We start from the raw sequence: 12,354 nt of genomic DNA, 5'->3' as shown, positions 1-12,354 counted from the left end.
GCTCTGGTCTGCCCCTTTTGCTCAGTCCCTGCTGGCTCTGGCCCAAAGTACACTATAGCTGTCTTCAGACCAGAAGGGGGCATCAGATCTCATTATGGTTGGTTGTGAGCCACCATGTGGTTGCTGGGATTTGAACTCAGGACCTTTGGAAGAGCGGTCAGTGCTCTTACCCACAGAGCCATCTGGCCAGCCCAAATCGAACCAATTTTAAGAAAGCATTTCATTTATTCACAGAAATTTATAGAGACTCCATAATATACTCGCAAAGACAATCTCTTTGAAAAGGTGCTATAGAAGAATCATAAGGTTTAAAATGTGAATTTTTTAATGTTCAAAATATTAAAAAAAAAGCAGTCCAAAGCAGAGTTAAAACTGCTTCCAGTTGTGTTTCTAGTGTAAGTGTTCAGTGGGTGATTAGGTATGGCCACAACTCCTCTCCATCCCAAAATTAAGACTGCAAGATTTTCATATTAAAATCTTTTCAACAAAAAGTAACTCTGTATGTCCAAAATCTGTATTTTATTTAACATCTTGCAGAGAGCAGGTGAATGTGCAAACAGGACCATACTGAAAATAGAACTGAGAATCAGGTGTGGCGGTATATGCTCGTTATTCTAGCACTGAGGAAATGGGCAAGAAGGTTGCAGGTTTCAGCCTAGCCTAGACTACAGAGCAGAAGCATGCCTCTAAAGGAAAAGGGGAAGGAAGCATTTAAAGATGTCACAATAGACTACATGCAGACGGTGGCTCGGGGTCCAGTCTTTGCTGTGTAACTGGGGCTTTAAGAAATGTAAGAAGATGTGCGGGGCATGACAGTAAGCAGTGTGATGCTGCCCATGTTTGTTGAGTAGTTGGAAATCAGATCTGGACTTCAGAAGGGATTGGCAGCTAAAGACTCTAGGACTTGGATGCATGGAACACAAGCAAGGGGCTTCTCAGGCTAAAGGTGGACACTTCATTAAAAGGCTGAGACTGGAGCGTGGTGACGCATCTACAAGGCAGGCAGGGTCAAAGGAACCATCAAGAGAAAGAAAAGTGTCCTCAGAGCTTGGAAGCATTGGTGAGACTCATACAGAGACCGAAGCAGAGTACTCGGTGAGGAACACTGTTAGAGGGTGGGTGTAGTCAGAGTGCCGATTTAAACGGAAGTCTGAGGTCGCCAACAGATGACTAGAGCCACTTCCTTTGAAAGGGTAGATTGGAAGACAGTGGTATGTCTAGGCATTGAGGCCATCCTCTGTCAGGATAGAGTTGACGAACTAAGGTTTGAGAGGGAAGCTCAGCACAGATGTTTCAAGAAAGCCGAAGGAATAAGAGCGGTTAGATGCAGACTGCGGCTTTCTCAACCCTTTTCCCTAGGATGGGTTGTTGTGAAATGCCCCTTTGTGGCAGGAATTAGGCTAATGCACAAGGTTTAGGACAAAACTGGGCAAACTCACCAACATGTCCCCTTTGTCTGTGTTTTCTCTTCCAGTCAGGACAAGATGGGTCATCTCAGCGGCCTACACCCACCCGCATCCCCATGTCAAAAGGTATGAAAGCAGGAAAGCCAGTAGTGGCAGCCCCAGGAGCAGGAAATCTGACCAAATTCCAGCCTCGAGCTGAGACTCAGTCTATGAAAATAGAGCTGAAGAAATCTGCAGCCAGCAGCACTGCCTCTCTTGGAGGGGGGAAGGGCTGAGGGCAGTGGCTAAGGGGGTATGTTGTAAGGATGCTACTGCTGCTGTGGAAACAAACCTTCCTCTGTTTGTGCCAACCCTTTACATGTACTACTAATTTAAGTTTTAAATAACTTGTTTATAAAATAACCATCTAATAGCCTTGCGGCTTTCCTCTCTATTTTGTGCATTTGTTTCAATGCAGAGGAATAGAATTAATTAGCAAAATTGCTGTTTGCTGAAAGTTTTGTTGAAGATGTTGGTCCTGAGACAGGTTCTGGCCTCCAGTTCAGTTTTACTTCTAGCATGTGGCCCCAGCCAATGTAGCTCACGAGTTATGAAGCCCTCAGTATCTTCATGAGAGAGATTTGGGGACCACGTTCCATGCTTCCAAAGACTGGCTCCCAGTTCTTCTAATTGTAAGCCAAGTTTAATAGACTTAGTTCTACGATTTTTTTCCAAGAAAAAATATTTTGAAATAAGACAGAGTTTAATAATTGTCATTGTACACAATCAAATCATGAGCTTGGTATATGTGATATAAGAAAAAATAGTTCAAAGCTATCACAAGGTCTTTTTTGGAAAGACAAAAGCCCCTAATATGACTTCAGGAAACAATTTGAACATGCAATAAAGTGGAAATGAACTGTGGAATCTGAAAAAGAGAGTTTGATTTATTTGTGTGCATTTGTGTGTACTCTAAAAGTTGTGACCACCTCAGACTGCTCCCAGCCATCTCCTAGACAATAACTTTGAACCACTAGAATCAGAATTATGCTATCCTCAAGTGTGCAGTTAGTTAAAATGGTAGAGCTGTTGAATAGAGCTGCCAAGTGGCCTTTTAAAAGCTCAACAGAAATAGTGATGAATAAAAGCATAGCAAAAAGCAAATGTGGACATTCTGATGCCAAGGAAAGAGTGACGTCATCCATAGCTTGACTGAATTTAATGTTTTCCTCAGCTAAGTGTGGATTCTGTTTGCAGATGTAGAACAGATCATGATTTGGGGTGCGTGTGTGTGCCTGTCGCTATGTGAGGTGTGGGGAAGGGCTTTATTATGACTGCCAGTTTTACTCATGTTTGAATAATTTGCTTTAATTTTTACGCATGCTCTAATAAGCATGGAACAGACTGTAAATGCAGAGTGCCGTATGTCTGTGACATTAACCTTGAAACAGCAGAGTTTGCGTTTCACGGCCATATAACTACAAATGAGCTCAAGGCTAGTAAACTACAGCTTAGCATACCACTGTCTCATGCAGGCCATGCCAATGCCAAAATATCTGAGCCACATAGGTGAACTTTATAAAATTAGAGCAACTACAGACTTGCAGATTCGTACATTTCCATTTCTGAATTCTTACATTTCCCAAATCACGAGGGATAGCACACACTGTGGGTGTTTTAGCAAGGCAAATTGGAAAAAGAAGATGTGTGCTTAGTTTTCAGAGTGAACCAGTGTGTCTCTTGATGAAGAAGCACCTCCTTTCTGCACCAAATGCCTTACATCCTGCAGAACATGGATTGAATTGTATGTACGATGGCAGCTGTCTCTGCCTCCAATCATCTGCACACGTTAGGTAAATCTGTCACCTGCTGCTCACTGGTTCTCGGTGTTTATGTTAAATACGTGTAGCAACATATGTTAACAACATATCCAGGATGCTGAGTCTGGAAGGTCAAAGAAAAATAGAGATAAGCTAAGGTGTATGTATGATCTTTGGATAAATTTAAACAAGACGGTTTGCCAGTTAGAACTTGTGTTTCTTAAGGGATCTTTCTCCACTCTCATCAATGGACAGCCATCCTTTCAAAGACAGGACAGTCATGGTTCTACTAGTATCTATCCCGTGTTCGTGAGGCGTTTCAGTGTTGCTGTTCTATGGCACACTTTGTTGGAGCAACGACAGTGTCAACCACTGTGTTCCTTGCAACTCTGCCTGCCCTCCTTTAGATGACTTACAATCTCAGCATCACTCGCTGATCCCCTTGCCCTCGCTGACTCCCCACACCACGGCTGTGTCACTTCTTCCTGGAAGTTCACGTCACCCCTGAGAGAGAGTTCGGGAAGCCTTAACAGTGAATGTGCAGGGTGTTTATGTGTGTAGGTCTGGCCTAGAACCATGCCTAAAGCACAACTGCTAAGAAAACTTGGCAGAACAATACACAGTCACTTCAGAAATGACGAAAGGTAACTGCCAGGAAGTTTCTCTTTGTAATTCTAGAAGCAGCTGTACATGTATTGGATAGTTCTGTTACTTTCTTTCTTCCTTTCTTTCTTCCTTTCTTCCTTTCTTTCTTCCTTTCCTCCTTTCTTCCTTCCTTCCTTCCTTCCTTCCTTCCTTCCTTTCTTTCTTTCTTTCTTTCTTTCTTTCTTTCTTTCTTTCTTTCTGAAGGATTAAAGGCAGCCTGACTCCATCATCCCATTGGTAAATGTTTTTAAGATACTACCTAATGTGCTTTTATAGGAGCAAATGGGCTAAAATGTTAGTCTCTTTTCCATGTTGGTAACTTTACTGTATATGCTAAAATAAGAGCAGCCTCATGATGGCTGGCTGATATGTACAACTGCTGTTTGGATCCTGCAGTGAGAAACTCTAAGAGGTGGTTCACACACGTCATTTCCACAGAGTTTGCTGTGATAATGCTTTCTAGGGATGTGCCAGTACAACCCACACAGCTACAGAGGAGATCCTAATCTTCCACACCTGTGAATCAACTGACTATATTGACTATATCGGGGTATCATGGTGGCGACTACCTGCCACACATGGTCCCAGTGTGCTCTGCTATGAGCCGCTGTGCAGCATCCTTGTCACATCGATGCTGTGGGTTCACTGGCTTCCTATCAGGTTTGCAGGAGGACAAACTAATGGGTGGCAGTGGGGTCTCTCTCTTGAGATGCTAGCATATTCATCAAGGGTGCTAGCAGATCCCTTACTTGGTTGTTTGCAAGAATGAAATCAAGACCCAGCATTCAGGTGTAGTCTAAGGAGAGTGTAATTTCGACGGTGAAACATGCCCAGGAGTACGAGCTGTAAAGCAGACTTGGATTTCTCAGGAATTCAGAGGGAAGAATGGGGCTTCTGTGGTGAGAAAACCGTGGAACTCTCGGTGAGAGGAGCACACGGGGCTGCTGAGGGGGTCCTGTGTTGGGCACTTGGAGAACGGTGTAATGCCCTAGTGTGCTATGAAGCAATAAAAAAGAGGAAGAGGTGTGTGTCAGAGGCTGAAGATCAGAGAGAGAAAGAGGCAGACAGAGACAGAGACAGAGACAGAGACAGAGACAGACACAGACACAGACACAGACACAGACACAGACACAGACACAGACACAGACACAGACACAGACACAGACACAGACACAGACACAGACACAAAGGGGGGAGAGGAGGAAGAGGAGGAAGAGGATTTTATAGTTTTTAATTGTGTGCACGTGTGTGGGTAAGAGCACTTGAAAGCAGGTGCCCTTCATGGGCCAGAGACGTTGGATCTCTCCAAGATGGAGCTAAAAGCACTTATGAGCTGCCAGCTTAAGTGCTGTGTATTAATTGACCTTCAGCCCTCTGCTAAGCCATCTTTCCAGCCTCAAATTTTTCTTTTTAAAAAAGTCAATTCATGCACATTGTCTTTGTTGTTTAAGTACCAAGTCCATGGTAGAAGGCTATAAAATAGTCATTCTTTACTTGTTCCTTTTGACCCTAAGTTTTCCTTGGGGACAGTTTTCTCCAACTCTTACCCACTTCATCAAACATTTTTCTCCATATTTGTAAAGAATGGCTTTGTATTCGAGCCTCTTATTTCTAGATTTTTAGGTGTATTGTCTTTCTATTATGGTCTTGGTGGTGCCCATTTAGGTTTCTAGCCTTCCCCTTTTAACCTCTCAATATGGCCATACCACATCATCTTTTGGATATAGGAGATAGAAGTTTAAGTGTTTATACAATGTGTACAGTGAAAATTTGAGTATGGTTCCCTGCCGAGTCCAGTTGTACACTAGCAGCCCGTTCTCTTCCCCTCGACACTTCTTCCAGGGAATAATTGCTTTAATCTTTCATCTGTTTGGTTTTTTTATGTATCTATTTTAGTTTTCCCAAACACTCCGTTTGATCTGCCAAACACCGATCAGTGATTTTTCTGACACTTAAACACAGCAGTTTTCTATTTCCTCCCAGAGGCCCTCCTGGTGCGGCCCCTGCTTCCCTCAAGCTGGACGGGTTGTCCTCCAAGCTGGACGGGTTGTCCTCCAAGACTTCTGCCCAGCTGGTGTCCTTTTGCCTGAATGGAATCCAGCCTCACCTCTCCTCAGATTCCTTCCCCTCCCATTCCCCTCCCCTCCCCTCCCCTCCCATCTCCTCTCCCCTCCCATCTCCTCTCCCCTACCTCCACAAGAAGAGGTCAGAGGACAGCTTTCAGGAGTTGATGCTCTTTCCACCACAGGCTCCAGGGACCTAACTCTAACCTGCAGACTTATGCTTCAACTGTTTTTACTTGTTTTTCTCTCCCAGGACCTGGGCCCTCCCTCCCCCGCTTTTTTTTTTTTTTTTTTTTTTTTTATTCCTTATCTTTCATGTCTCTGTACCAATAAACCCATGTCCTGTGTTTTAAAATTCACTTTCCCATCGATTCTATAGAAAGAGGCCTTGTACCTTCCCTGAAGCAGGTTCTAAAACTAGGGAGACAAGACGTATCTCACTGTTCCCATGTGCCAACTTTCCTGTGCTGCCCATTGCTGTGCCCACAGCCAGGATGTCCTAGATCAGTGCCCCCCACCCTGGAATTTCTTGTCTCTCTAATATAACTAAAAATCTTTATTTTGTGTATAGGTGTTTTGTTTGCATGTGTGACTGTGCACTATAATACCTGGTGCCAATGGAGGCCAAAGAGGAACTAAGCTGTAGCTAAGTTATACACGGTTATGAGTCACCATATGGTTGCTCAGGAAATGAACCATAGTCCTCTGGAGGAGCAGCCAGTGCTGCAGAGCCATATCCAGCCCCCCACATTGTTTGTGGTTGTTGTGGTTGTTGCTGCTGCTGCTGTTAGAGACAAGTTATCTCATTGGACTGGTGCTCACTGATGGTGCTAGAGTGAGCACCTGAGATCTAGTCACCTTCCTTGCCTCTCTAGTGCCGGGACTAGAAGCACATCATCATCACATCCGACATTGGATATGCACTCCAGGGATCAAGCTCAGATCCTCATGTTCGCCCAGGCAGTGCTGCACGGACTGGGCTGTCTTCCCAGCCCCCAGTTCTAAAACGTATTTTAGGGTTGTATGTACATGTACCACATGCATGCAGGAGCACACGGAGATCACAAGAACATATCAGACTCCTTAGAAGGCTTCTTAGCCTTCCTAATGCTGTAACCCTTTCATATGGTTCCTCGTGTAGTAGTGCCCCCCCAACCACATATTATTTTCATTGCTACTTCACAACTGTAATTTTGCTACTGTTGTGAATCATAATGTAATTATCTGTTATACAGCCCCTGTGACAGTGTTCTTCGATCTTCCCTCGCCGCTCACCCCCCCCACCCCCCCCCCCCGCCAAAGGAGTTTTGACCCATTGCTTGAGAACTGCTACCCTAGAAGAGGAGTAATGTGAAGTTAAGAGCTGCAGTGTGAATGCTGGGAATTGCACCCAGGTATTCTACAAGAGCAGCAAGCCCCCTTAACTGCTGAACCATCTCTCCAGAGCCTCCACCCAAACACTCCTAAATCTAAAGGCAGATTTAAGCTTTTAGCCTATGTGCCTGAAATAATAAAAACTGGGCATCATGGGCTTAAAATTTACATGTTTCCCATCATTCATCTTTTGTTTATAGAGGATGTTATATCTGAGAGAAGCAGTTCAAATTTGCTTGTTCTGGGATTGGCTCGCCTGAGAAATAAATTATTAGGCATAATTATTGGCGACTCCTAGAACCTGGAGAGATGGTGAGCTGACGGCAGAGGAGGAAGGAATCAGATAAAGGGTCCGATGGTTATGAAATCCCAAGAGAGATTATATCATCTGGTTCAAAAGTTTTCTGGAACAAATGACAGAACTGATTATCGGAAGTACTTTTAATTAGCTGAGCTGAATCCAAAAGAAGGCGTACAAGTCCAAGCCAACAGAGGAAGTTTATTGAACTTCCTATTTAAAACAGATGTTCTGTCAGGGGCTCTGAATGTGATAATAGGATTGTATCCCAGTGTAGTTCATGGAACTCAGAAATGCCAAAAAGACAAACAATAGCTAGGTGTTCTCCCTTCTAAACGACACACAGGATATTTGTAGGGCATTTCTGCAGTTACCTGGAGGGTAGCAAGTTCAAAGCTGACATTTAGAAGCTTGGGAAGGTGAAGAACTAAGCTGGAATGGGTCCTTCATAGAGTCCCTGGTAGGGGAAGTCATTGAACATGGGGACAGGCTGGGGATAGGGGCAGGAGTCACAAAAACATGCACTCTAAGTTGATGTAAAATTTTCTATGAACAAAGCCGTCCTCCTCACTAGGTGTAAAACCCCGCTACAAGGTGAGGTGCTACCGTGATTTGCCTTCAGTATGTGAACCTAGCAGGCAGCCATTACACTGCTTTGATGGGACTGACTAGAGGGGGCCCTTTAAAGTGTTCCTCGCAGAGATTTTGGCAGAGTAAACACACACCCTGCCCGGGAGGGAGATCATGCCTTTTGAGGGAGTATATCTTTCTCACTTTGTAGCCAAAGCCTCTCCCGGGAGGAAGCAGAATCCCAACATGCTGTTAAGTTGTCCCATTCCAGCGTTCAAGGGGATGCGCCCCTGAATTTCTCCCCAAACCCCACCCCATTCACGTGGCTTTGGAGCCCACGCCATCTGGGTGCCTAGACGTTCTGTGACGCCACTCCCAAGAGGTTGGATTCTAAGTAAGGTCAGCAGTCAAGCGAAATTCAGAATCGATGATATGTTAAACTTCCTTTGTGCGGAACTTATCTAACAGTCAGCGTTATCAAAGACTGGGTTAGTCAGTACCTTGTCACAGCAATGTCGGAATAGCAAATAATGGCCTTGCTATGTTACCCCAAGTTTCCTAAGAAGAAAACTGCAAGATAACAAATGGGAGAAAAGGAACATGTTTATATTTTGGTAAATCGTCAAAAGTGTATTAAAAATCCAGTGTCGTCTACATGCATGTGATATTCAAAATTTAAAGAGTTTTTTCTTTCAATTAGAAAAAGAGAAAATTATGTTGGTAAGTGCCTGGGTATCAGAAGGCCTCAAGTTTAAGTATTTTTGTTATTTTGAGTTCGCTGATAGGTGGTAATTCACTATGACTATCTATTGGTCTTTAGTGTCTATTGAATACTTAACAAATTATAAATAATCTAAAGATGTATTTATAGGTAGAGAAACTTCTTACAGAATTGTGCCTGGTCATAATAACCTCTCCTCAGAGACCCCGAGTGACTATGAATTGGGTCCTTTTTCTCAGACAAAATGAAAGAGATGGAAAATATTTGCCAAGTTTGTTACCATCAACAACAAAATTGAAATAAGTTTTAAAAAATTACATTACTTATGTATTTATTTATTTCTCTCCCCACCTCTGTGTGAGTGTGTGTGTACACGTGCTCATGTGTGGGTGTGTGCATGTTCCTGTAGGTGTGCAATAGAACATATAAATTGGTCACAGGACAACTTATGAGAGACCATTTTATCTCCTAGATCGGTCCTGGGTCCTGGAGATCAAACTCAAGCCATTAAGCTTGATTTATCTCACTGAACAATCTTTCTGGTCTCTCAACGATTTAAAAAAAAAAAACCTATTTAATGAACATTTTCAAAACCTTATGCTGCACAATGTTGACTTTCTCACAATTTCAGGTATTAGATGAATGATTCTTATGTGAGTTCATTTGATATTGGGGGGAAAGAGATCATAAGAAGTTACAGATATTAGACATTTTTAATTATGAAGGTACAGTTTGTATATAATTACCTGTTTGGAAGTGTTGAGTATTCCTGATAGTCTATTATAAATATGCACATTTACACATTGATTGCTACTTTGCTAGTTTACATATGCTAATGAAGACACATAGTGAGACCGTGATATTGTTTCCTTTGTGTAAGCCCTCTGCCCGATACTTTGCCAAGTATGAATTCTAAGGAGAGTGCTGTTGGACTGCACAGCACTGAAGTTAAGAGAAAGAGTCACCGGGAACGAAGAGGCATGTACTCAGGAAGTTGTTTTAAAACCAGAAAAAAATAAATAAATAAAGCTAGCCCTGAAGGGAGCTTAAGGTGATTGCTGGAACCTCTCCTGCTGAGCCAGGATGAGGACAAGCATTAGGAGTTACATCACACTAGGAATGGCTCTGGATTCCTCCCTGACGTTTGTTTCTATGATTCCTTAAGGGAGGAAATGGGAAGAGACTTACATCCTGTGGAGGAGATTTGCGACACAGCTCTCTTGAGGATTCTTTGGATTCTTTGATGCATATTATATAATTTTTAAAAGCAGTGACCAGGAAATAACATTTTTCATCTTAGATGATGGCTTTTTCATGATAGTAAGTGCCTTTACTTTTCAGGCTTGAAGATAGGTATATTTTTAGAGGTTTTCTTAAAAAGTGTCTGGAGAAAATTGTATACATAGTTTTTTTACTTTTTAGTACCTATATTATTTAAGCTGTGGGAAACCTTCATTGGTAAACAGTCTTAAGTATAAGATTTTGTTGTTGTTCTTTATAAAAACTGTTTCGTCTAAAGCCAAACTCAAGCCAAAAGGATGAGAAAGGGAATGAAAACATCTCCACCTAGTGGCTCCATGTGGTAATTAATAGAACCAAAATCCAAACGCGTTTTCTGTAGAGGATCATACCATGCAGTTAGCATGAACTGTGTGTCTATGGTGAGATGCAATTTAGTTGATAATGACATGAGAAAAATAAAGTTCAGATAGTATGCACTTGTAATTAAAGTCAAAATAACACGTGGAAATGCTATTTATTTTTTGCGGGTGTAGGGGGCGTGCTGGGCTGGGGGAGATTTATTGAGGAAGGAGCTCAGAGTCTTTCCAGTGCTAGACAAGCGCGCTACAGCCTAGCTACCCAACAGCTGACCTTCGTGTTTTTACAGACACTGACATGAGTTTCTTTCTTCTGCTTTGCATACGCTCAGTGACTATAGAACTTTGTTTTCTCACCAAGCTAGCTCTCTGCTCGCTGCAGGGTATGAAGCCACAGGATACCACCTCCTTACTTTGGTTTCTAAATGACTGGATGAAAAATGTGATGCTCCAAGTTCATGAGGGCATAAAGGCTCATATAAAAGGAAAACTAATCAAACAGTGATACTAAATGTTCAAATGTGGCTGGATTGCTTTAATTACTGAGTCGGCTTTGAAATTTATTATAAGGCTGGGTTAGGAGGCAGGTGGGATGGCTGAGTGGGTCAACGTGCGCGTGTTGCCAAGCCTGAGGGCCATCCCTGGGATCCACATAGTGTAAGGTGAGAACCAATGCCCACAAGCTGTCTTCCGACCTCAACATGCACACCTGCCTACACACACAAAATAAACGAATGTAAAAAAAAAAAATGTTTAAGAAAAACATGAATGGCCCGGCGTGGTGGCACACGCCTTTAATCCCAACACTCGGGAGGCAGAGGCAGGTGGATTTCTGAGTTCGAGGCCAGCCTGGTCTACAGAGTGAATTGCGGGACAGCCAGAGCTATACAGAGAAACCCTGTCTCGAAAAACCAAAAAAAAAAAAAAAAAAAAAAAGGAAAAGAAAACCATGAATGAATTTATAATTTATAGAGCCAGGGAAGTGGCTCAGTGAGGAGGGATGTCTGCTGCCTAGCCTGACAACAAGGGACCTACTTGGTGAAGGGAGGTAGCCAAGTCTTACAAATTGTCCTCTGAACCCTACAGATGTGCTGCAGAACATGCATACCGCACAGCACACACTCAAATAGATAAATGTAATTAACCCAAAAGAATGAGTCTGGGTGTAAGAACATTAACCAGTCATGCAAAAAGCAGTAGTCAAAGAGCAAACTCTTTCTCAACTTCTTCGGAAGGCAAAGGGACCAAGTCCTTACTAGCGGTCCAATGCACATGCCCGGAAAGAAGCAACAGGTGTGCGGACATGGTTCAGAACCGAGAGCGTTTGGCTGGAGAACAGCTTCAGGATTCCCATCACGTGACTTGTATATAGCAATTATCAGAGTTGTGTTCAGTTCGTTCATCGAGCAATATCTACCTAATATTACACAAATATTAGACATAGTTTCTGAAGGGATTTAATGATTTTGGAAGTAGAGCACACCTGCAAAGATAAAGAACTTACCCGCCCCAACCCCACCCCCAGCAAAGTCTGCATAGCTGTGGTTACTGGCCCCATGTCCCTGTTTTTGTTTTGTCCTTTAACATTTACAGTCTTATTGAAATGGTGTGGTACTGGTTTTCATGTCAACTACTTACTTGAGTTTAATTGAAAATGCTGTATCTTTCTTCTCTTTGTAGAAAGCGTCATCATTCACCAGTTGCGAGTGAGCTCCAGATGAGATTACCAAGCACAGCCCACAGTCATCGCTAAAGTCACCATGCTACTGATGTTGACTGGAAACACCTTAGGACCTCCAGTGATCTTTTCTTCCTTCCTTCCTTCCTTCCTTCCTTCCTTCCTTCCTTTCCTTCCTTCCTTCCTTCCTTCCTTCCTTCCT

The 12,354-nt window shown here is 43.0% G+C and overlaps 1 protein-coding gene across 6 annotated transcripts in view; it reads left to right on the top strand.

Moving 5' to 3' along the window:
• Filip1 (filamin A interacting protein 1) overlaps positions 1-12,354 on the top strand; it is a 207,834-nt gene extending 195,480 nt beyond the window's left edge. For 5 of the 6 annotated variants that reach the window (NM_001357352.1, NM_001081243.2, NM_001357353.1 and 2 more), the window contains one exon: positions 1,475-2,321. In NM_001357352.1, the coding sequence (NP_001344281.1) occupies positions 1,475-1,681 (207 nt within the window). In that variant the 3' untranslated portion in view covers positions 1,682-2,321. Of the gene's footprint in view, positions 1-1,474; positions 2,322-12,154 lie in introns of those variants that run through there. The other variant, XM_006511443.4, reaches the window with a different exon arrangement.

This window comes from Mus musculus, chromosome 9, assembly GCF_000001635.26.
Source record: "Mus musculus strain C57BL/6J chromosome 9, GRCm38.p6 C57BL/6J".
NCBI lineage: Eukaryota > Metazoa > Chordata > Mammalia > Rodentia > Muridae > Mus > Mus musculus.
This window is presented reverse-complemented; position numbering and strand designations above follow the sequence as displayed.